At 39.5% G+C, this 25,204-nt stretch overlaps 1 protein-coding gene across 2 annotated transcripts in view; it reads left to right on the forward strand.

Moving 5' to 3' along the window:
• The window catches only part of ARID5B (AT-rich interaction domain 5B), a 169,662-nt gene that overhangs the window by 105,000 nt on the left and 39,458 nt on the right, over positions 1-25,204 (forward strand). The window contains exons 1-2 of one of the 2 annotated variants that reach the window (XM_019731792.3): positions 22,671-23,122; positions 24,581-24,693. In XM_019731792.3, coding sequence (XP_019587351.2) covers positions 23,119-23,122; positions 24,581-24,693 — 117 coding nt within the window. In that variant the 5' untranslated portion in view covers positions 22,671-23,118. Of the gene's footprint in view, positions 1-22,670; positions 23,123-24,580; positions 24,694-25,204 lie in introns of those variants that run through there. The other variant, XM_074339490.2, reaches the window with a different exon arrangement.

Below are 25,204 nucleotides of genomic sequence, written 5' to 3' on the forward strand. Positions count from 1 at the left end.
CAATCTACAGAATACAAAGCCACTAATCTGGAGATGAAAACTTTGGTTGGAGATTATGAGGGCTTTATGGGTAATTGTTTATATCAATGCTCCACCTCCCTTCCAAATTGTCACAGTAGCATTTAGCTGCTAAACGTGATTCCCCTCGTTTCTCCTGTCCTTTGAGTAGATGAAGGGAAATAATACACGCCCATTACCACAGATGCAGAAGCAGTGTTCTTGGGACTGTTGGGATTAATGTGTTAGTAGAAGAGTCTGGAATAAACCAGTATTTGGTTCCTCCTCTTGTGTTCTACTGATGGTTGCTGAGCTAGAGGCTTCTTAAAGCCCTTAGAAATGAAGCCATCTCTTTGTCATTGCTGTTGTCTACTTACCTTTGGGTAATAGGTATTTAAGAAATTTACCCTCAGGTTTTTGTAACGCTTGGTCTGCTTTCTTGTTCATTCTGTTGTTGTTTGTTAAGTTAGTTAATTTTAGTGAGTTTTCTCATCTCGTATACAAGAATAGTAACGCTGGTTTCCCATGTTGTCATAAGGATTGGCCAAGATAATGTATGGGAAATGTTTGGCATTGTGCTCCTGGTACAGTAGTCTTAAAATAATAACAATAATAGTTACGATCAAGGTCACACACAGATGGAGCTGGTGGTGTACCCTCTCCTGCTTCACCCCTTTTGTGTCTTAGATAAAGATAAGAGACTTGTCATCCTCAGCAGCATCCACACAAAGATACGGCAGACATTGACTTAAGTGCCCGCCTGCTCTGCACAAGCAGCTCCATGTTCAAGCCTCAGTTGCCTTAGCTTTAAAATGAGCACGATGATCTCAGCAGAGTGCACTATCCATTCATCCATCCATCTATTCTTCTTTCAGTTAAGGTCATCATTTGTCAATGCAAGAAATACATTTAAGGAGAACTTATTAGGTACCAGATATTACATTAAACCCTGAGTCAACCTTAGTGAATTAAACAGACGTAAGTCCCCTGACTTCCTGAAGTCTAGAGTCTAAGGATGCAAATAGTAAGCGAGTAAATACAGACACAGGTAGCCTTTCTCTTTCTCTCTCTCTCTCTCTCTCTCTCTCTCTCTCTCTCTCTGTCTCTGTCTCTGTCTCTGTCTCACACACACAGAATTACAGGCTATGATAAGAGCTACAAACCCAAAAAGATTGCTGTGGGGATTAAATGAAATAATGTATGAGAAAATGTGTCATAGGCTATAAAATGTAAACCTTCAGAGACTCTAAATTTTGAATAACGCAACACCTGCTGTCTTTGAGGCGGCCAGTGGCTACTGCACATGCTCAGTGCCTCAGGCTTAATGGTGACACCACCACTGTTTTTTCTTTGAGGCTTATTTCAGAAAGGATAGAGGAAAGGAACCTTTCTGTTGGGTTTATAATAGCAATTACAAGCTGATAAGGGCAAACCATTCATCAAATGATCATACCTCCGGACTTTATCTCTTTGGGTCAAATGTTTCCTGATTGATATTGACTACCATATCTAAAGCAGCTTTGAGCAGATAAGAAGCTAGAAAAGAAATTCCTTTGAAGGAGATTTGACAAAATTATATTTTCTGATTGTTTTTTCTTCTTAAGGAGGGAGATTAACTTCTCATTGTTCTTCTTAAAGAATACAAAAACTACCACACCACTGAACTGAAGAAAATCCAGAGAAGTTTTCATGGGTAGATACTAAGTTCCCTCTGGATGCAAATTATTGTCTGTATTGATACTCTTTTCTTATTCTGAAATTATTTGGAAAGAACTTTGAAAATATTGAGAATGACCCTGTATCAAAGGGTCTTTAGAAATACAGTTGTCCCCAGAAAAGGTAGTCCCTTGATTACTGTGTATAAATGCCCTACTGGAAACAGTCCTGTATGTAAAAGTCTTGTAGTTTAAGTATAATTCATTTTCATAGAGTGTTATTTGTAGAAGCAATGTTTTAAAGGTGGGTAGGGTAGGTTTCCAACTATGGGCCTGATATGCAGCTTTTAATTGAAATGACCATAAACATTGTAATTAATCAACTATGTACTCAATTATAAAGTATATAATTACATTCTGAACAGTAAAAAGCTTTCTAACGTGTATATAAATCAATTAAACAGGGTAATACAGTAACCGATCACATAAAATTATATTTAATGAGATGTGTCATCCATCACAGTGTTTTCCACACAGTTCTTATCTTACATCTCTGTGATTCATCCATGCCTTATTTTTTTGCTGCAACAAATCTCACAGTTAAGGAACTTCTTTATCTTGGCCATAGAATTTAGTGACGTTATTTTGAGCAGATTCACATGGGTATCTTTAAAGGAGTGTAGAGGGGGTAAGGTTTGGGGTCATTTCTGATGGCTTTTTGGAAAAATAATCTGGATTTGTCTGTCTGCCCTTACTTGTTATAAATTTCCCTATAACAAGCTTGGGCATTTGTATTTAAGTTGTGGTCTTGCTACTGTATCCACAGTTGACATCTGTTGCCTTGAAATTAGTTAGATGACCTATGTTTGCTTGTGTACTTCCTGCAATAGCTGCTAGATATTACAACAGAGGTGTAATTAGAAAAACATGCTAAATACAAATTGCTCTTGATCAAGTCACTGCACGTTGAGAAGTATAGCTATTACTTGTGACTATAATGTAGCACCTACTCATATATTTGTATAAGTCCTTCAGGTTTTATGTGTATAATCATGCAGGTCATTCCAAGCAGGCTGACCTTGGGTCAGTGGACTTGAAGCAAAGGAAAAGTGTATTTGCATTTTTAACTTTGGCAAATTGGAAAATTTTCTAAAATATTTTGATAAATATATTTCAAAAATGTTCTAGAGGTGTTTGTATCTCTGCTGAAGATACACTAAAGACCCTGGTCTTGCAAATTCTTATATGTGCCTCAGAATAGATAATAAAAAGAAATATCTGAGTAACTGCTAAAGGGCTGGCTTTTTAGTAAGATGGTGATACCACTCATTTACCTCCTCCTCACCTCATTGCAGTTGGGTCCAGATCCCAAGTGGCTTTTCCATAAGTGAAGTCAGACTCATGCTGAGTAGCTATACCCAATCCTTGTTGCAAGAAACAAAACCACACAGAACAACTTGCCATTGCAGGGGTGCCAAATGGGGTGACCTAAGGACCTCCCCTCCATCTCCCTGGGAGCTCATGTGATTCTTTTGATACTCTCCTGCATTCTGTAGTGCGTGACTGTACATGTGTACAGTCAGTTTGTTCCTTCACGTTCCCAACTAACATGTGTTGTAAGCAACCATGTAATTGTATGTAGCCCTGCCTTAGGATATAGGGCTCATACAATAAAGAACAGAGCACAGTGCTAACCTTTGAGGCACTCACCTGCTAGTGGGAGCATGCTGGAATTAAACAGACACTTACAACATTATTGAAGTAGTGATAGAGCTAAGGGAATCCTTCTTCTCAGTTTCAGTAGACAGTGAGGAAGATACTTATTTTTTTATTTCAATTATTCCCTTGAATATTTTTACTGGAACTAATGTAATGGAGGGACTGGCAAGTTTTACAAGTGACTAACATATTAATCCCACTCTTCCCTTCTGCCTTGGAGATTGTCAGTTGACTCAGGGTTTAAAAATGGAACTTGATGAGATTTGCTCTAAAGATGTTGACTAATACCAATTAAACCCCTAAACATCACACACACAGATTGATTATGTCTTTTTCATTCTTTTTAAAGACCCAAAGATGCACCTAGTTAATAATCTGCTCCATGTCCTTAATAAAGAGCAGGCTAATTAAAAAATGTTTGCTAGCTGAAAATGAGTAAATGAAGAATCACATATTAACACAGGCATCGTCAGCCAGCAGAAGGAGCTGAACAGGGGCCAGTGGGGAATGAAAGGAGTAATTGTGAGCCCTTCATCACCGAGGATGGCATGCACAAGTGTAGAGTTGTGTCACGGAGGCAGCGTACCGGGGTAAGGAGGGTCTTGATGGGGCGTGCAGCCAGGTTAGTCTCCCCCTGTGTCTGTAATAACAGGATGAAAGAGCAGGGGAAACAGTCTGTTTCTCCTCTTCCTCCCTCCATCTCTCCTAATCCTGCCTAACCATTAAGCCCCATCCTGCCACAAGTCCTGCACCAACCTCCTTGAATCCCTCTGTGTGTCTCCTGAAGGCCTGCAGCAAAGAAGGTCTTCACCAGAGTGATGCATTGGTCTACCTCACAGTGCTGGTGAGAGGATACTCGTCCCGCCTGTGTGCTCTATACAGCCTAGCAATGCGGGACTTTTTGTGTTTTTTTGACCTTGCCTTTTCTCTCCCTTGAATCTAAACTTTTGTATATGCCCATCCTGGAAAAGAAACCATCCCCTTATGGCCTCACCCCTCAAACTGGCCAACTTCTTCCATCCTGCCGATTGCAACTTAAACATCGCTTCCTCAGAGAGAGGTCTTCCCTGCTGTTTCCATGAGTTCAGCACCCCACGATGTTCTCAGAGCTTCTACTCTTGCTCATTGATGACACCTACCCGTCCATTTTACCATATGTCTCGATTTTCTATGCCAGGACCTCAGATTTGTGGGAATAAGACCAAGGGATGTCTTGGGAACCGCTGTGTCCCAAGTATACAGCTTACATATCCTAGGTATCCAGTGAATGTTGAAGGGATGTTTCAGTTCTGACTCCCAGCAAACAAACTTGATGCTGTATCCCCGAAAAGCAAGAATCTTGTCTCGTATTTCTTTGGTGACCCTCATAAGGCTAATTGGTGCCGAAGAAATACTTGTTCAAAAGAATTTTTAATAATGGTATTACATTTACCTTAGCTCGGAGTAAGATGTTTCCTTTAACGATGTGTAGGGACAGGGAGAGGAATGAACGAGCTTGGGCTTGTTTCTTTCTTTGTTGAAAGGAGTTACGTAAGCGCAAAAATACTAGTTTATGGTATTGAGTGAGCAGTCGTAGGCTGAATGCGTGCCAGTTGTCACTGCATTGTGCTTTACAGTCTGTTTCCTCCTGGCCCTCTCATCTCAGGGAACAAAGTCTGCCTCCAGTAGGGTCTTCAAGCGGTCTGCTCTGCAGAGGCAGGTAGCACAGCACCAAGAAGAAGAACTCTGAAGACACATGAATCTGAGTTTCAGTCTCCACTCACTCTTACTTACCACCTTTGTGCTTGTGGGAAGTTACTTAACCTCTCTGCACCTCGGTTTTCTCATTTTTAAATTGGCAGTGATGATAGTGCCTGCCTCCAGGGGATATTGTGTGAGGATTAAGTGAAGTGCTGCACATAATGGTCTTAGCACCATGCCTGGAATGAAACACTTGATAAAGTTTTACGCTAAATCAAGGAAGATCTGCTAGCCTCTATTTGCTCTCCATAACTGTTTGTGGGACAGTTTGAGATGGCAGTAGGTGCACAGAGAGGCCTATGATTTATCTGTACAGAATATTCCAGAACCATGATGTTCTTACCTCCATTTTTATTCTCTTCCTCCCCTCCCACCATCCTAACACTTAATACAGATCGTACAGACCACTGTTAGTTCCAGGTATGCCATGCTGTCTTACCTCTGTGGCTTTCCAAAAGTCAACTTGAAAGTTTAGAATCATGTGTTTGTTTTAATATATTTTATCATTGATAAGAACCTTTGTTTTTTTCTTTCTAAGTACACTATCAATATTTTTCTAAATTGATTTCATAGGGAAGATGTAATCTTTGATTGGAATTAACCAAAGTGAGAATATATGTCTAAGAAATAGTGGGAAGTCAAATATAGGATCTATGACCCAGAAATAATAATGTTGTCAGTAATAAAAATAATAATAATAATAATAATAATAATAATAATAACACTTATTGGCTGGTTACCATATTCTAGGTACTATTCTAAACCCTGAATCATTTTATCCATTTTAAAGATGATGAAACTAGTTACCCATGTGAACCATATAGTGGAAAAAGTATGTAATTACTTAGCCTTAGGACTCTATCCTGACTGAAAATTCTTTTTCTCCACTAATATCCAACAAAAGAAATGGCCTTGCCACAAGTTCTACTCTTGTTTAGATACTTGATTCAATTTATAGAAGTCTTATGTCTTTGTAGCTTGACCATGACATTGGAATGTGGAAAAAAAAAAATGTGGGGAAAACACACTATAAAATAAAATCTACATTTACTGGTAAGAAGCACAGAGCATTTGGCATCAGCGGAAAGCTTCGTCTTTGATGTGGAAAATAGAAGTTCTTACTGTTTCCATTTGGGTCAGAGAGAGATGATTACTCTATAAGTTTAGTGAGCTTTAAAGTTCGATGTAATAATCGACAAGCCACAAGTCGTCCTACCCTGAGGATATGCAAGTATGAAATACACATGTCAGAAAAAAATATGGTCAATGAGGAACCATGCACCAGGAAAAGCAGAAAATATTTATTAAGACAAGTCCTGGTTATCCTGTGAGTGAGACTTTGTTATAAGATGAGGTTTCTTGCTGAGTGGGGGGCTTAAAGGGGCTGATAAAAAAGACAGAGAAGTATAGATGAGTAATTTTTAGTGAATCATCTGACTCACGACCTACAGAAGCCAACAGCCTGCAGTGTCCCTATTCTGGACAGCAACCCAAGGAAAAAATGTATCATTTTGGGTACGGCAATGACCTATTTTAAACATTTTCCCCCTGTTTTTAAAAATGTTCACACAATTAATACCTCTTGCATGTATTCAACAATAGTTGCCTAGCAACCATCAAGAAGCATTTTTGGAGCCCAAAGCGTCTAAAAATGAATGAAGAGCAAGTAGAGTTTGAGTTATAGCTAAGATGACCAGGTTTCTAATACCAGTTTCAAAGCAGATCCTGCAAGAATCATGTCATGCATCCTTAAGAGTAATGAGATCTGGTCTGGAATCTTTAGAGATCCACTGAAATATCCTGTTCATCTTGGACACCTGCGAAAAGAGAATGTGTAAGATACAAGAGGGACCTCTAAGTATAGGTTGATCCACTTTTTTTTGCCTTGAGGCAAGCCTGCTTCCTACCTAATCCAAAATGGATGTGTAGATAATGGAGTTTTGGAAAACTCTTAAGAAGAAGCATTATAACACCTTCTCTGGTAACCCACTTTAGGATATTGCAGCCTTTGGGCTGAGATCACTAGGTAAAGAACATGGGTTAATCAAGGAATTAAGTCCTCTCTTCATGTTACTGACTTATACCGTTGGTTGGCTCTCACAGTCATACCTTATTCAAAATGAAAAGAACCTAAGGAAACTTCCAGATCATAGGCCACAAACTCGGGTGCCCAGAGGTGCCAGCAGAGAACCTAGAGGGAGAAGGTCATGTGGGGCCTACAAGAAATTGGGAAGCAATAGATATCCATGCTCTGTCTAAAGAAGCAGTTCCAGTCTTTTGTTGTGTTGTAGGCGTAGAAGCACAGTGTTGTCAGATCTCTCAACCCTTTAAGAAAAGCCAGACATACCAATTTTTAAGTGAAAATATCATTACTTTCAATTGATGACAATAATTTTTAAAAATGTCCAAGCTAAGTAAACTATGCCACTGGACAGATTTGGTTCATGAATCTTGCCTAATGAACCCTTAACATTATACCTGAGGGACCTGAGGCCTGGTGAGTGAGGATACTATTCAAATTCAATAAAAATGTGAACTCCTTAGAGTCAGGAACTGTGTTGTTTTCTCTGTTTTATCCCCAGCTGGACTAGCACAGGATCAGTCATATGAAGGCAACTCAACAAATATTTCTTGAATCAAGAGTTACTAGATGTTAGAAGCAAAATCAGGACCTGAAATGCTTTTCTTAAATGACTCCTTTCTTTTTTCTCCTAAGTGACATTTCCTATCTTCTATATAGATAAAATGTACTCTTCTCTTTTGCCATGTAATAGCTTGTATAAAATGAGATTTGATTAATAAAAATGTTTGAGTGAAAACCCCAGAGGCAAAACCTATCTAGGGTTCAACCTCCCCATAGATTTTTCTATACTGGGACTCCTTCAAACAAAAGGTTGCTTTTCTTCTTGGCCAACCATATTCAATTCCATTAAATGTATTGTCTATTTGTTGAGCTCCTACAATGTGCAGAGACCTCTGTATGGTGATTACAAGATATAGGGGACTCAGATGAGCCTGGGGCTTCTGAAACATTCAACAATTAATTTAGAGAATGAAGATACTTGGCATAGTCTTTTTTTTTTTTTTCCCCCCTATTTAGGCAACATTTTATGGTGTGGTAATTTCCTTTCTTTCCTTTTTGTTTTGAGATTTCAAGTTGCCCAAAATATAGAATCAATTATCACTAAGACATGTTCTCTTTTAATAATCCAGTTATTGCTCCTATGTTGGAAGGCTCTGCCAGAGTAGACAACAGCCAGCTATCTAGGAGGTATACCAGATGCTTGTGTCAAATGATCCTCTACCTTTCATTGCACTTATATTTTCTTACTGGTTCTACAAGGTGGTTACCTTTGTGCTGAGGGTTCGGGCATTTCAGAGTATCAATAACTCTCCCACAAGAGAACTACTGGCCTCTTAAAATGCTTGAAGTGATGTATTACTTACATGTGTCTATGCATATAATAGTAATAATAATAGCATCCACCATTTATTAGTGTCTTCTAGATACTGAATAATGTGTTAGGCATGTTGTCTCATTTTATCTCACTTGTAGTCTTTCTCCATCATAATCTTTCAAGATAGATATATAATCCCTTTTTGATAAATGGGCAAATTCAACCCCAGAAGGAGATGATGACTTGCCCAGTTACCTGGTTTGTGAAGTTAACAAAGAGCTACCTGCTCTCAAATCCTGTGCCCTCTTTACTCCCTTGTGAAACATGGGCGTCCAGCAGCAATTTTACCCACTTCACCAGCATTTTGGAGATGAAAGGAAAGATGCTATATCTTTTTTTCAGAAGTGAGCTCTAGGGGACATTTTAAACAAAGTGGATGATTTTGCATGATACTGAGTTTAATTTCAGAACGGCGTTCTTTGCTGGCAAAGATAATCAGATGTAGTGTCATCTGCAACCTCTGTGTGTGTGATTTCATAAAATTGGTGTAACAGTTTATTATTATAAAATTAGTATAGCATAGAACAAACCTGGGATGCAAGCCAGACGAAATAGACAATGAATAGTTATATAAGTTTTTGGAAGCACATGCAGTAGAACACAAGCTCACTGTATTTTCTTCTCAATTGTCTGCTGTTTGTTAATGTTTCCTTTTCAACATGATTGCATCTCAGTTTAATAGCACTTGCCATCTCAGGCTTTATGGTGCCAGGCCTGACATAGTTACATCCCCTCTGTGCTAAAAATATTGCATGTATATATTCAACCGCAGCCCGACATGTTTAGCTAATGGGTTACTCAGGAGCTATGCGCTTATATAATTAAGTGATGTATGTAATTTTGTGTTAACACATTTGCAATGTGTGTTTCCCTGGTGATTGCAATGCTTTATTCTGTGTAAAGTGTGACATTTTAATTCCCGCTAAACAATTTTCTACCTTGATTCGCCTTGTTTTTGTGGCAGGGGATTATTTTGCAATCAAGATAAAAGCATTATTTATGAAATTTCTAGACTATCCCATTACTGGGAATTTTTAACTGCAGATCAATCTCCTATTTTATTGATCTTTGTTAAAAATCTTTATTAGAATTTAAATTTAATCTCTACATTATGGATTTCCCAGACTTTTGTCTGTAGGCACTTTTTTTTTTAGGCAGCTTTGCAGGGATGGGGTTCCTTAAAAAGTAATTCTCACTAGACAGTCTGCCATATTCTCCAGGGACCTTGATTTCTCCTAGGTATTGCTGACTTTTCCTTCTTTAGGGTTTTCCAGGAGAGCAAGCATCCCTGTGGATTGGAGGTTCCTGGCAAAACAAGTCAGACCTATAGATTCACAGGACACGCAAATTTCTGTTAAGCATTTACGTGGTTGACAATAGCTGTGTCTCAGAATTACGTAGTGGGAACTAGAAAGTGGATGTACATTTTCCCCCCTTAGTAATGGCAATCATGACGAAGGGAAGGTGCTACAGACAGCCCAGCCACCGTCCCTCTTCAGAGGTATTTCTTTTCTCTGGCGGGATCACTGTAGTTCAATAAACATTTATTAACCTTTTATTAAGTACTTCCAAATTTGATACAGAGAGTCATTTGTTCCGTTAATGTTTATTGAGCACCTTCTATGACTATAGTTCAGTGACCAAGACAGACATCACCTCTTTAGAGTCTGGTGAGGAAGCGAGACACACAGACAATTTCAATGCAGGGTGCTAGGTGCTAGGATGCAAGCATACTTGATATAGGAGCTAGGGACAAAGAGTACCTCCACTAGCTGGAGATGAGGGAGAATAAGGAAGGTTTTTAAGGGATGTGATGCCCAATGTGAGTCTAGGAGAGTAGACTCCTAGGAGTAGCAGTTGGGACAGGAGGGCCAAAGGTCAAACAGGAAGGGTATTGTCAGCGGAAGCTCGGGTGCATGGACACACAGGTGTGAAGCCGTGCAAGATACTCGGGACCTCTAAGGCATTTGTTACGGTTGGAAGGTAACAAGGCCAGATGCTCCAAAGCGAGATAGGCTGTGATCCATTTCTCCTGGCCCCCAGAGGTCCTGATTTCCCAAGGCCTGTCCTCATCCAGGGAGTCTCATTCAGCACAGCCCAACAAGAGCAAGCAGGTGGCAGGCACAGAGGCCAAATGCTGGAGTATTGCCCCAATGGCTTCGCAAGTGCTTTCCTCGTAGTCCCTCCCTCCCGTTTGGGTCTGAGCAAACAGCTGGGAGTGTGGTGCACAGAAGTCCTGCCAGAAGGACCCACGGTCCGTGCGCTCCAAGTGAGCTTTCTCAGTTGTGTGTTTTGGCATTGGAACACAGTGGGAATGTCCTTGTCAGCTCCCATTTGCCTTTATTAATTGCAGTTCCTTGGAAAGTGTGTTTTAATAACGTGGTCTTGGGATGACAGCGCTCACCCTGCAGGGACCCAAGAGGAGGTATTCAGGGCCCATTGAAAAGCCATCTGCTGCCAAGGCACTGCTGCTGATCCCATGCGGCCAGCAGACACCAGTGTCTATCACGGCTCTGCCACTAACTGTGTGACTTCGGGCAAATTGCAAACTCTCTGGGCCTTTTCTGATGTGCATGAAAGTAAGGGTTTGGACTAGATGGGATCTCAGGTTCTCCTTATGCTCTGGCATTCTATCATTTTTATAAAATTACTCAAATGAAGAATCCTACTATCATCACATCTGTGGATTCACCGACTCCTAGCAATGATCTTTTGGTTCCAAATCCATTTGAAAAGCCAAGAACCACTTTCTGCACTTCATGTCTTGGAATGATTCCCTGTCTCTATATAATAGTATTTTAGGAGGCCGTCTACATGAACACTGGAATCTAGATTCTAATTGTTGAAGATACAAAGGGAATCCTCAGGCCTCTAAATATTCCTATAATATATGGCCGTATGGATCAAGTAATCCATTTTATTACCAATGTCACAAGAGGCTGTCACCTAGCAGCTCTGTATTGTTTCCAGGCCCCGCCCCCACCCCCCACTTCCCTGAGCCCTGGGGATGTGGTTAATAACGTCAAAAGAATGTTTTAAAATTGCTCTTCTGTTGATTCCAAAGAGTCAGAGCCCTCACGTGGTTAGTAGAGTCCTGGGCTAGGAGTCAAATTCTAAATTTAATTCCAGCCTCTATGAACATCTTAGTTCCTCCTTTCCTCATCATTTATCCATGTTTCAGTTTTCTCATCTGTAAAATAGGCGTAAGATGCCTTGCTCTGCAGAAATATTTGCAAACAGCTTTGTTGTACCCAAGGATTGGCATTAAATTGGGGTAGGATATCATTTTTCTTTTCATAAAAGGCATTAAACAAAAGCACTTTTGAGTATGCACCTTGTGTAAACGCCCTGTGCTTTAAATGCTGATGAATTTCAGAGGTCAGCAAATATCCTCCCCCTTCTTTCTTATTATTTTTTTAATGCTAAACAAGGCTAACTAGGGAATTCATTTGGGAATAAAGAGACATGAAAGAAAGAGTATTTCAGCTTGCACAATAGTACAAAGAAGAACAAGCAGCATCATGTTTGCTAAAGATCTCACAGCTGTTTAATTTTGTAGTAAAATTACTTTAAGAACTTTGCTAATTCAAAGACAAAACCAAACAACTGTTGTTGCAAAACTGAACTTCCACATGCGAGTGGAAAAGTCAAGTTAAGATTAATCTACCCCTAAAATCATATTAAAAATACAGAACGTTTTTGTTAATGCTGCTGGAGGAGTGGCTTTTATCTAAAGAGAAGGCATAAAAGAGGGAAATGGTACATTTACTGGTAACAAGATGAAAAATAGTTTATGATCTCATGTACTTTGCCCCCAGCTTTTTCTTAAGCTGCTCAGTCTGTTTTAATACCAGGTTTGTTTGCTTTTTGGGGATGGGCCTGTAGGCAGGAAATTGTCAAAAGGCATACAGCAGAAACTTTAAATGTTGTTTTTAAAAATAAAAATTAAATACCAAATTGGGTAACCAGTTTTTCAACTTGGAGTTCATATTTTTATAAAATTTAGAGATTATGGAAAAATTCTGTACCTACACTTGGTCCTGTAAGTTTCAAGTTTCCATATGTTGCCTGTTGTCAGAAACAAATAAACTGCCCCCCCCCCTTTAAAGTGCTTTCTTCCATATTAGGTAATTATTCAGACTTCTTTCTTTGGTTCCTATAATTCCAAAATAGTTGGAACATCGATCTATTTTTGGTCATGAAGGAACTTTTAAAATGTGGGCATGATCTTTTTTTAAGGTTTGAAATCTCATAAAAATCAATTTGTCATATATATATATACCAGTTACAGTTGTAAACATAGTGAAGTAATTGTATTTCAAAAAGACAAAGTTCTAATTTCCATATTTCCCTAGCTTCCCACCCCCCACTCCCATCCTTCTCCACCTGGGAGGGCTGCTAAATGTAAATTCCAAAATATATAAAACAACATAAGGTTGTGATTTGACTATTTCTGTCAAGGATGAATGTTCTTACCTGTATTTGATTAAGCTCTCTTGTTAGTTTCTGGATTTTTATGATTTTCCCACGACATCACATAGATTCACCACGAGAGGGCAACCGAGAGTTTACTTTCAGCTAACAAAGCTAGAAAATGGTTTTAATATCAGTTTAGTGTTTTAGCTTGCTGAGGATTTATCTCCCCGCCTTCTGATTGCCACACATGCAGCCTCTGAGTTTCCACTTACAGCAATAATAATCCAAATAAAGTTCTTCTGAGGGAAAATATAGACAGACTGGTGCAGACAAGAGCTTTTGCCCAAATAAGGATCTCTTTTGTGGAGACCCCATGTGTTAGATAACCATCAGCTGACAGTTGGTCATGAGTTAATAATGTTGGATGCTGAAATATGCATACCATGTGCTATAAAAGAGTGTGGAGGACAAAGACAAATACTGCTATAGTTAGATATCAGAAAATGCTAGAGGTGTACAGTCTGCTTCACTAGATGTAGGTTGCACCACCAAACAACTTCATAAAGATTGTTATGTTTTAAGTATTATACAGTAGAAGGAATAATATTCATCGCCCGTTTTGTTGACGTTGTGGGGATTTGGGATTTAATCTCTTTGCATGTTACTGCCTGAAATGCTATAGCAACTCTCGCCTTCTAAGAAAAGAAAATATTTCCGAAGCTTATTTCCACTGCTGCCATTGTTGTTCTTTTATTTTTACAGTGGGAACCCCAAAAGGGTGGTAAGGGGGATCCCATAAAAGAATCCAGGTAGATGTGTAGCCCTTTGATTGGCATGTTATTTTTGGAGAGTTATTAATGTCTAATTATATTTCTGTGTTGCTGAGCCACAGGAATCAAAAAGTAAATGGGTGGAGGAAATAGAATTTGATTTCCGCTACTGCAACCAGTAATTTGGAAGTTTGGGACGATGGGCCACCAGGGCACTGAGCAGCCATCTTCTCAGAGCAAGGTCCGGTATCTTCTGGTGTTAATGATTGGGGAAAGAAGGTGTCTCCTCCTCTGCCCTCAGGGTTCTGGGCTTATTGGAGCCTGTCTTCAACCAACAATCTCACTTTCAGTCCTATAAAACTGTGGCAAAACCAAGAAGACCACGCCTGGCCTTTAGGCTTGATTCTATCTGACCTCTCTACTTGCAAATTAAATCTCCAAAAAGGAAAAAACAACAGACATTTATTCAGCAGTTTGGGGTTAAGAAGCTTCTACCTTCCAAATTACCCAAATCAGGATCTATTTTCTCTGATTCAGTTTGCAAATGGCTTGCATTATACCCAACCCATGTTGGTAGCAGAAGAGAATAATTAGTAAAATAAATAATTAGCCTCTCATTTTTCTCTCTCTCTCTCTCTTCCCTTCTCCTCCCAAGTCTGTTGCCCAGGCTTAACATTTGCTTTGACATCTTAGTTAAGGAAGTTAATGAAACAACATCTTCATCAGGGCCATTTAGTAACCCTGAGTCAATGATTACCAGATTTGAATTTTACAAGGGAGACACCTCAGCTTCGGGAAAATTCTCAGATACTAACATCTGTGCATGACTGTCCTCCATAACAATGAATAAAATCCTAAATTATATTGAAACTCGAATCATCACTTTTGCTGATTATTCTAGCTTTAGATGTTAATCTTGTTCTGTCTGCTCTTTCACACATACTTCCAATGACATATCTATAATTGTAACACTCACTTGCTGACTAACCCAGCATCACCCAAGAGAAGATAATGCAAGCCACACGTAACTTAAACTTTTCTAGTAACCACATATCAAAAGGTAAAAAGAAATAGGTAGAGTTAATTTTAATAATATATTTTATTTAATATTGTATATCCAAAATATAATTTCAATATGTAGTCAATATAAACTGTTATTAACGAGATAGTTTACATTTTCTTTTTTCTTTTTTTTCTTTTTTGTATTGTCTTAGCAATCCAGTGTGTGTTTACACTTGTGGCACATCTCAGTTTTGGATTAGGCGTATTTCAAAGGCTCAATAGCCCCATGTGGCTAGTGGTGACCATGGACACAGGAACTCGAAACAGTTACAGAAATTTTTAATCTTATGCTGAAAAAGGGGAAGCAGTTCTAACCTCTTCTGTGTACTCTCTGTTCATCGTAAGATTTACGTTAGGATTTCTGATGGTATCTGGCCGTTGTTTCTCCACACTCATTCTGATTCACTGAGCACTCTAGTTGTCCTTATTTAATATACCACAAGGAGTAGGGGCCTTGTCACAGCCTTTCCATGCACAACCCAGACCCTTCTTACTGTGGACCCTCACTCCGTCCTACTCCAACACACTCTCTTTTCTACCATCTGTGAACTCCTTGGCATTACTGCAGAGCTTTTAAAATCATTTTCTAGTATTGTGGTTCACCTATATCCACAAACAAATGAAACTCAAAGATGGCACTCGTAGCTCATAAAGAAGGAAGGGATGGGAGGGATCTATCTTAGCAAAGAAAATTGTCTCAAGAGCCTCAGACAAACAAGAAGAGTCATCATTTTACTTTTAAGTAAGATACAGTCCTACTTCCTAAATTATTCTTCCTGAAATGTAGACAAGCAGAAAAAGAGTGAAAAACCCCTTTAAACACACATTCCTTTTGTGATTTAAAAAAAAAAAAAAGAAATTGGGAGTTTATTACTTGATGACCTTTTACTTTTTCTTATGTGTATGTGTTTGAAATACTGAAATGTCTCTCATAACACGTTAGTCGAAGTCTGTAAGAAGTTAAATATCTCCATGTTAACACACACACACACACACACACACACACACACACACACACATATTCCCTTTTACTTATTTCCAAGTGGGGAATGTTTTCTTAGAGATGTAGCAAATCAGTTATCCTCAATGTTGAAAATAGGAGATCTCATTTCCAAACCTGGAGAAATGGCTGAACAAGAATGTTCTGTTTATATATGAGTTTAAAAACTGTTCTGATATTTACCGCTCCTTGCCAGGCTTTTCAGTACAAAAATGTAGCCTTCAATTCTGTGCTGTCACGTTCAATAGTAACACCACAGAACAGATCAATCATGAACTAGAATGAGCGGGTTTATTGATTGAGAGAGAGAGAGAGAGAGAGAGAGAGAGAGAGATTAATTCTCTATGTTTAAGAGGTCTTATCTTTATAAACTTCATAAATTATAGAAATCAAAATGTCCTTAAATAGCATTCCCAGAGTGGGTCCTTAAATAGCCTAAGAAAAAGGACAAGTATTTTAAATTAACATTCTATTCTTATTCTAGACAATCATACTAAGAAAGACTAAATCTGTGTTTATTGGATAGTTTTATTTAAAAATGAAACGAGTTATTTTGAAATCTTAAGAAAAAGATTTTTCTTAAGAAAAACTTAAGAAAAACCACATAATGAACATTGAAACAACACATTCATGCTATTAGGTTGGTGCAAAAGTAATCGCAGTTTAACAGGTTAAAAAATAATTGCAAAAACCGCAATTACTTTTGCACCAACCTAATAATTGTAATAGCTTTCATAGAGTGTTTTTCTCAACATCCAGTATCGTCTTCTCCATTAAGCGAGGAGCCTGGGACCTGAAAATAGCTGGTGGGTACCTGATCTCTGGGGAAGACTACAGTAGGAGAAACAAGTTGTCCTGTAGATGTGCAAGTGGAAGTTTGAGCTACTATGGCGTTTTTAGAATCCAGTTTTTATTTTGCTGAGTTTGCAACTTCATGACAAGACCTTGCATTCGGTGAAGAAAATCAGACCCTTTGCGTGCAGTATTAACACCTAGACAGCACTGCCACCTGCAAGTGAAGGACCAAGCTAAGTCCTCAGGTATCAAGTGCCCAGATACAGAATATTTGGAATTCTAAGGCAAACGACTCTTCCCATGGACTCCTGAAGCCATGGTAGATAGACCTCATTACTCTGAAGATAAATAAGCCTTTGCAAAACAGCTATGAGCCACCATCTCCATCCTCTTACAGGTCCTGGAAGGCACCTTTCACTGAGAATGGTTCCCCTGGAGGATACTGGGGGCAGCCAGAACAGGCTGAAGGGAAAGTAAGAGTTTGAAAAGTCTGGCATGGATTGCAATTTCCTTCCTTATTTCCAGAATTCTCTTTTAAAGAGTCAGTCTTCTGAAAACCTAGGCTCTCTACTCACTCTACACGTAGGTTTAGCTCCCAGATTTTTCCTTATTCTGCAAGTGGTAGTGAAAAGCATCTAGTGGGGCGGCCGCTTAGCTCAGTTGGTTAGAGTGCAGTGCTCTTAACAACAAGGTTGCTGGTTCAGTCCCCACATGGGTCACTGTGAGCTGCGCCCTCCACAACTAGATTGAAACAACTACTTGACTTGGAGTTGATGGGTCCTGGAAGAACACACTTAAAATAATTTTTTTTAAAAAAGTGGGAAGAAAAAGAAAAGCGTCTAGTAATCCCTTTCTTCTTTGTCAGTGCCCTTGTAGACAACCCTAGTGTAGACTTCTGGAACATTTCTGTATTCCTTTGGAATTCACTACGTCATTTCAGAGTAATATATAATAACATTTGGTCATTTAAATTTCTCTCCTTCTTCAAGACACAGAGAAGAAATAAAGATAGAAATCTGCCTGTCACTGCTGGTAAAATCTAGCTGAAAAAGAGGTTTGCTTGTGTTTTAATGGCAAGAATGCACAGAGTCACATGCTTTCAAACCAATTAGCCCTAGTACAGATGAGCAAGCAAGTCGCATTCCATTTATAGGGTGGGGGAAGGGGAGAAGTCAAATAATCTGTATTTTTAAGTGTTTCTGAGAAATGAAGACCTTCAGGGCAGAAAAAAGGTGGATCAGGAAATAGCTATGCAAATCACATGCCAATGAAATTACAAAAATTTTGATCAGGGGCATTAACAATTGCTCCAGCATTCACAAGTATGAAACAAGGAGTGAGTAAGACTGGGCATGTTTTGGTAAGGATTACAAGAGTGTTTACTTACATGGTTTGTTGAGTAGCCAATGAAGTCCATGGCTGTTTTCGACTTAAGCTGCCCAAACAGTCCAGGTATGACAAATGCACTAAATGCATTCCACTTATATTAGTGGCTCTTGAGGTTCTCAATGATTTTGACAAAGAGCAAAGTGACTGGACCTCATCTAAGGCCTGTTTCTTCTTTTTTTTTTCACCCTCTTTCTAACAACTACTCGCCTTTCCACAGGAGGTAGAAGGAGACCTGGATTCTGTGAGAGCGGAATTCATTGGAAATGCTAGATTGTAGTTAGCAGGGACTGTGGTTCAAGCAACGACAAGGTATGGCTTGGGCTGTCGCAAACTCGGACACTCAAAGCGGCCAAGACATCCAGAGTGGCTAGAGCCATCATTTCTCTGGGACATGTCAGTCATTGTTCAAGGCTGTGTGGTCTTGGTGGCATTTGAAAGTGAAAGCATTTGAGTTTGGCTCTAGTGTCGGTTCACAAGTCTGGACTCATCTTTTTAATGCCTTTATTTAAGAAAAAAGATTACCCTTAAAAAGGGAACTGTCAGAACAATAATAGAAATGATAACATAGCTTTTTTTTTTTTTACTGTGCCTGTTGTTTTAAATTCACCATTTAAGTTAGAACGTCCTACAAGATAGAGTTGTGCTTGTTAATGGCCCTGTGTGTTCATATCTCAGACAACACATTGCTTGTCAAACATTTCTCTTGGGTGTGGAAGACTGTTTATAGAAAAACAGAATAAAAGTAAATTTGAACACTCGTATTCTTAAATCTCTATGTAAGTAATGCTTTGCGAATTCATGGAAAGACTCAGCCAAATGACAGATGTAGAGTACCAGCCGCCACAGTTTTCTCGCACCACTCTGTCAGGTGTGGAATAGTGAGTATATAGAATACAGCTGGATTTAAAATAAAAATTTCAGGAACTCATTTATGAATTTTTAAAGTAAAAATGTTGTCTTTAAGTTAAAGCCAGAATGAGGGCTGAGAGCTTCTGTTTTTCTTTTCTTTTTTTCCAAGTATTTGAAAACTGAAATTCTGTAAGAGATTATCTGTGAAATGCCTTTCTTTTATTACACTCATAAATTTCAGGAGTGGCTTTGATCAAGCTTTCTGCCATTCTTGGTTTCTAATCTTTTATTCATACGTTAATAGCTTTAAAAACACTCATCCTATTTTTGTTGTAGTGAAAGAGGAAGTTTCTAAATAGTCAAAAGGGAAACATTGAAAATAGAACACAGTAAATGATAACTAAATTAGGGTAGGTTGTTTTTCATTTTTTTTTTTTTTTTTTTCCAGAAAGAGCAATGCTCCATGCTGAAACTTGCCAGAGTATTTTAAGATTATTGTCTATAAAGAAAATGTTCCAGAGAATTGATATCCTCAGAGGAAAGGCATTACAGAAATGCAAAGTATTATCAGTAATGTACACTATACATAGAACAATGTTTGTCAGTCCCTAATACTTCAATCCGTGGAGTTTAATTTCTGGCTTGTGTTTATTGTGTTTAAAACACACACACGCATCAAATGAGTTAACGCTCTGCCGACTTCCTCTAGACATTAACCTTGGGGGTCAAACTCGGAGGAAAACGATGACTGGTTTTCCATTCTCCTAATTCCAGTCCCCACCGACAAGTAAATCCTTTCTCTGAGTGGAAGATCACAAAGAGTTTCTCGAGAGAATATGTAGCTGCGTTGGCAACAAAATCCTCTCCACAAAATGAGATGAAAGAGTTGTTAACTGATGAGTCAATCCAGCTTTTATAGCAGTTTATCTTCATGGTATTTCCAAGAGCATAAATGTTATTAGAGAGAGAGAGAGAGAGAGAGAGAGAGAGAGAGAGAGAGAGAATAGGTCATGACAGGAAGAACACAGTTGAAAAAAACAGGAACATTTAAGCCAAAAGCAATTTACTTTGCCAGTAACTGGTTACATTTCCTTTGTTTTATTATTATTATTGCAAGAGTTGGGGTTGAGATGAAAGTTTCCTACACCTGCGCTGACACATAACTTGTGAGAACCCATTGTGAAGTAAATATATAAACGAATGCCTGCAACTCTGGGCTTCTAGACACTTTCAGAAAAAAAACCACAAAAACTTGTTTTGCTATGTTGTCTTTAAAAAGAGACTAATTCATCAATATGTGAAAGAGTTTAAAAAAAAAAAAAGGAACAATCAAAAGAAAACACATAGGTTAGCTGTCCTTGTAGCCTGGAGCACTGGCTATCACTGATTCTCCTGGAATTAACACCTATAGAAATAGCAGTGACTTCACAAAGGTGAATACTTGTTAATTTCATGGCACTGAGTAAGAGGAACAGATGGGCAGTCAGAGAGGAAAGATTTTTGAAAAACCACAGAGATCTTTTCAGTGATGAGGCAGCAGAGTCAGTTGGCCCACTGCAAGGGAGTAATGTGCATAGTGCTCTGATTAAGTTTTATTGGAACTCGGGCTTCAGTGGAAGTCTTTTTACCTACTGCTGCGTCAGGACTGATGGTGACCCTGCTGTCTGTCAAGCCTGTGGGATGCTGTTTGCTGCCTCAGATGGGCTGCAGCACCTTCATGCTATGTGGTATTTGAGAGTGTTTTCCTTTGGGGAAAGCTCCCTGGAGACTGCCAGCTCAATAACATAAATACCCCATTATGAGACCGAGAGTGTGTGTGTGTGTGTGTGTGTGTGTCTACTAGAGAGAAGTTACTTAAAGCAGGGGCTCTGGATAAAGTCCAGTTGCATGGGCTGGAATCTTTCTGCTACCAGTAACCAGTGGTGTGACCTACACAAGAAGTTTCCCCTCTATCTCAGTTTCCTGGTCTGTAAAATGGGATTAATAGTCATACCTTCCTATTGACTTGTGAGTTTTAAATGAGGTTACGTGCTAAGTGCTGGCTGGCACAGAGAAAGTGCTCAGTAAGTATCAGCTATTATTATTCATATATAGTATTGAATACATTTGTGGAAGGAGTGTTGACAGTATTCTATGAATGAGCCAGGCCAGGGTTGGTTAGTGGGTTATATACACATGGAAAAGTAACTAACTGCATTTACTGCTTCACACTATTTTTTTTTTTTTTTTGAAGTAGAACTGACTTGAGTCAGTTATGCTATTGGTCGGCGTACTGCTGGCTTTCCAGAATGGCTTTGTTGCCAGAGATCAGTCTCATCTAAAGCACTAGAGCTGGTGTAATACTGGAATCTAGGACTTAGGTTCTCCCAGTAGGTACGTAGCCCTTAGTTGTCAAGGGGAAGGCAGGTTTAGGTTGATCCAGGGTAGCTGGGACAAGATGGGGTTTCCATAAAAGAATTAAAGACCAGAGTCTCCTTCCCACCCCTGACCACCACCTTACCATAAAGCCTTTATTTTCAGTCACGCACCTAGCCAATGATTTGTCTTGACACTGTAGGAAAAAATAATGTAGCTGGGGTACCAAAATTTTCACTCTCCCCTCAAACCAGCCCCTCCATCCCAAAGCTTCACCTGGGTTCTTGTGGATCCAAAATGTGTCAAACTGTATGATGGGAATCCCACCCAGTCCTGCATGCTCCGCTCCCCCCAGGGACTTTGAACATCTACACCTCAGGGCATTTGTTCCTTGCATGGGACAAGATTATGGCTCCCTGAGATGCTAGTCACAGTGGCTTAACAGTAATCAGAAATCAAAGGCCACAGGTTTACTGTCTCCGTTCCCACAGCAAACCCAAGTCACTGGTTTCTATTCCCAGTGCTCAAGGCTAAGTAATAAAGGTGAATGCAGTTTTACAGGTGCCCACTGTATACATGTGGTCAGATTGGCAGGCCCAGCTCATGAAGACACAAAGGAGATATATGTGGACATCTTTATTTCCATTAGTCACTCGCTCATTCAACAAATTCATATTATGCAATGCCACCTCCTGGGCGTGTGCTGGGACAGATGAGAGATGAATCCGACCTGATCCGGCCCTTAAGGACTCTCCAATTTAGTATTATAATAAGCCATAAAATACAGCTAAAGTACAAAGAATACAGTGAGTGATACCCTGCATAAGAGAAGGTCACAGAAGGAGTTCAGAAGGCAGACTAAAAGAGGTATTTGAGTTTGAGACTTGAGTGATTGGTGGGATTTAACTAACATACCTGAAATGTCAGTGTACTTGCCTTACTAGAAACAAGAAGCTTTTTTTCTCTTGACCAAATCCCATTTAGAGTTGAAGTTTGTGTGACCAGAATATTAGGTCCTAGTGTGTTCTAAATTTGTAATTCTCAGAATCTTCTGGGGAAGGACATGTGCTTCTCTGGGTTCAGAAAACAGCTCAAAGAATGGAGAAAACAGACCCGATTTGGAGATGACTTATATCGTCAGTTCCTGGAACCTTTGTCTTTATTTAAAACAGCCTGTTCAATGCAAGTTCTCTCTATGGAAAAGGCCTTTGGGATTTGAAAGCTTTTCTAGAAATAAATGCCTTTTAGGTTTAAATGCTTTTTGCCAAAATGTTAGGAAGGAAAGATGATAGTAACAAGTCTTAGAACAGAGGCGATATTGTCTTGTTTCTTTTTGTGAAATGCCTCAGACCTACCCCAAGTTTGTTTCTGTCAGCTTTCTGCTCTGCTATTATTTTGATAAGGGACCTGAAAGTACACCCTTCCCCCTGCGGTCATTAAAGTCTTAGCACTTGGGTCAGTTGTGGAAACACTTCTGTGCTACCCCACTGTCTTCAGACCAGGAGTCCACACCCTGGCTCCTGTGTCAGCCCTGGAAGGTGGCAGCAGGCTCTGACAGGGGAGCAGAAGGTTAGGATCCACAAAACAGGCCAGATGAAATCACCAACCCCGAGGAGGGAGGGAGGTGGAGAGAGCAGGGTCCTCCCTGCCAGTCTGGCAACTCCAGCAAAGTCCTCAGAGCTCATCCCACACACTCCGTGCTAGTCACTGCTGTGTGTTTACATGAGTAATGGAGCTGCCGGGGGAGGGGAGTTGTAAGCAGAGCGCGGAGCCTGGCCGCTCTCATTCGGAGGGAAGCTGACATCCACACCAAGTCGACTGGAGACTTCCAGGGACGTGGCCGGGAAGCAGTCAGTCACATGCTGTAGCTTTCATGAGCACAGACATCATCAAGCAGATGTTTGTCGACTGGAATGGGTAATCGCTACTTTCTCTTTGCTTGATTTGTGTTTGTGAGCTTGTTTGTTTACTTTTGATAATTCCAGGCTGGTTTTTGGGGGGATGGACTTTAAGACAAACGTTTTTTCGAGGGGAATGAGAAGAGGGAGAGCTCATTTGGGAGGGGCGCCTGAGCTGGAGCCCCAAAGCCACTTTTTAAACTTTTGCCTGATTATAAACAGCTTTGCTTTCCTGAGCTTTAGAAACAGCCAACTGTTATCCACAGAAGAAAATTGAATTAGTGGGATTAATTGTGTTTGTGAGATGAGTACAATGTTAAGTGTCCTACAACCACTCACTAACTGGGTGACGTGAGTAAGATTAATAACAATTAAAGAGGTTTCAGTTGTTCAGATTTGGCATTGTCACAATCATACCTTAAAGTAATAAAAAGTTGTGGGTACCTGGAAAGGTCTGAAAGAAATTGCTTGGGGTATAATAATTCATTCGTTTGGAATTCTTCAAGGGCTAGTTGGTTAGTTGGTTTGTTTTACTTTTGTTTGACTTGGGTGACTGATGAAGTTAAATGTGAAAGCTGATGCCGGACAGCCGTAGCAGTCAGTAAACAGCAGCCTTTCTGCGCCCCCCCCACGCCCCCCCCACCACTTTCTATATGGATCTGAAAGGGATTCAAGCTCAACATCAAGGATGAAATGTAACTTTGATTTGTATCTTGTGTATGGCTTTTAAAAAACATAATCTCCAAGGAATCTGTCTATAACCACAGTGTGCGTGATCTTTGCAAGTTGTTTTAAATAACCCTGAAGATTGTCATAAAAAATGTATACATTGAAATGGAAAAGAAAATGTACTGATTTAAATGTATCTGCCAGGTTTGTTCAGATTTGAAACATGTTGGTTGCAATACTATTAGTAAATACATGTAACAATATTTTTCAGATTGTTGTCATGAATGCCTCTTTCTATAGTTCTTTCTCTCTAATTTGTATCATAATTTGAGAAAATGCTGGTGTCTCCACTTTTGAAGAGAGATGTTTTCAAATGTGACATTACTATGATACCATAATGGGTTTACATATCACTTAGGTTTCTGAAAACAAAATGTACAACAGAAAACAAAGAATGATCTCGGAGCTTGGCTCAGGGGCTGTCTTTCAGCCCAGCGTGTTGTATGTCCTTTCTAACAATGGGGAAGTGCATGTTTCTCATCATCCTTTAGCTAAGGGCTTCATTTTATTTATATTAATTAGATATGTCAAAGTGTAATACATCAGCTTTAAGAAAGAGGTACAGAATGTATGGCCTTCCAAGATGCAATCTTTCAGAGACAGAAGAATAAAATGAGGGCTGGATACCCCCAGATGTGTACATATCTCTGCACACATAGGGGGGAGCACTGTAGGAAGAGTCTCTGTTTTTAATAAGGAAACCCATGCCAATGAAAATGTGCATCAATTGTTCTCCATTTGTTTTCAGCGCCAAATCTTAAAGGGAGACCACGCAAAAAGAAATCATGCCCACAGAGAAGAGATTCATTCAGTGCTGTAAAAGATTCCAACAACAATTCTGATGGCAAAGCCATTGCCAAGGTACAGTTGTTCACTCCCTGGTTTTCATTTTGCTGTATTTTAAACTTGTTCCCTTTTCTCTGTAGCTCTCTGTTCTTGTGTCGTAGTGGCAGTTTCCAATTCCAAATCTGACTTTGGTATTCACAGCTCTCTGTCCCTGCCCCCTCCCTTCCCCTGGGTGGTGAAGGGTGGGGGGTGGGGATGAAGTGTAGGCAATTTGATTAGTCAACTGAAAGACTTCCCACCTCCCAGTTTGGCCTGTTGGGTAAAGGACAGATGATTAAGCGCTCACGTCATTGAGGCTGAGATTTCATAGTAGGTGACACAATGACATAGTTTTTACTCTGCTTGTATCAAAAATAGACCAGCTGAACCATCCTCTTTCTGAATGTGTTCAGCTAAATGTGATTCAGAGATTAATAGAGGATGAAATTAGAAATGGCTAGAATTAATCTCTTTAGTTATGTTTTTCTTTTTCAAAATCACCTCTAATTTACCTTAGGGTAAAATTCAAGACACATAGTAAAATATT

Source organism: Rhinolophus sinicus, chromosome 15 (assembly GCF_057876585.1).
Source record: "Rhinolophus sinicus isolate RSI-liver-muscle chromosome 15, RSI-T2T, whole genome shotgun sequence".
In the NCBI taxonomy this organism is placed as follows: Eukaryota; Metazoa; Chordata; class Mammalia; order Chiroptera; family Rhinolophidae; genus Rhinolophus; species Rhinolophus sinicus.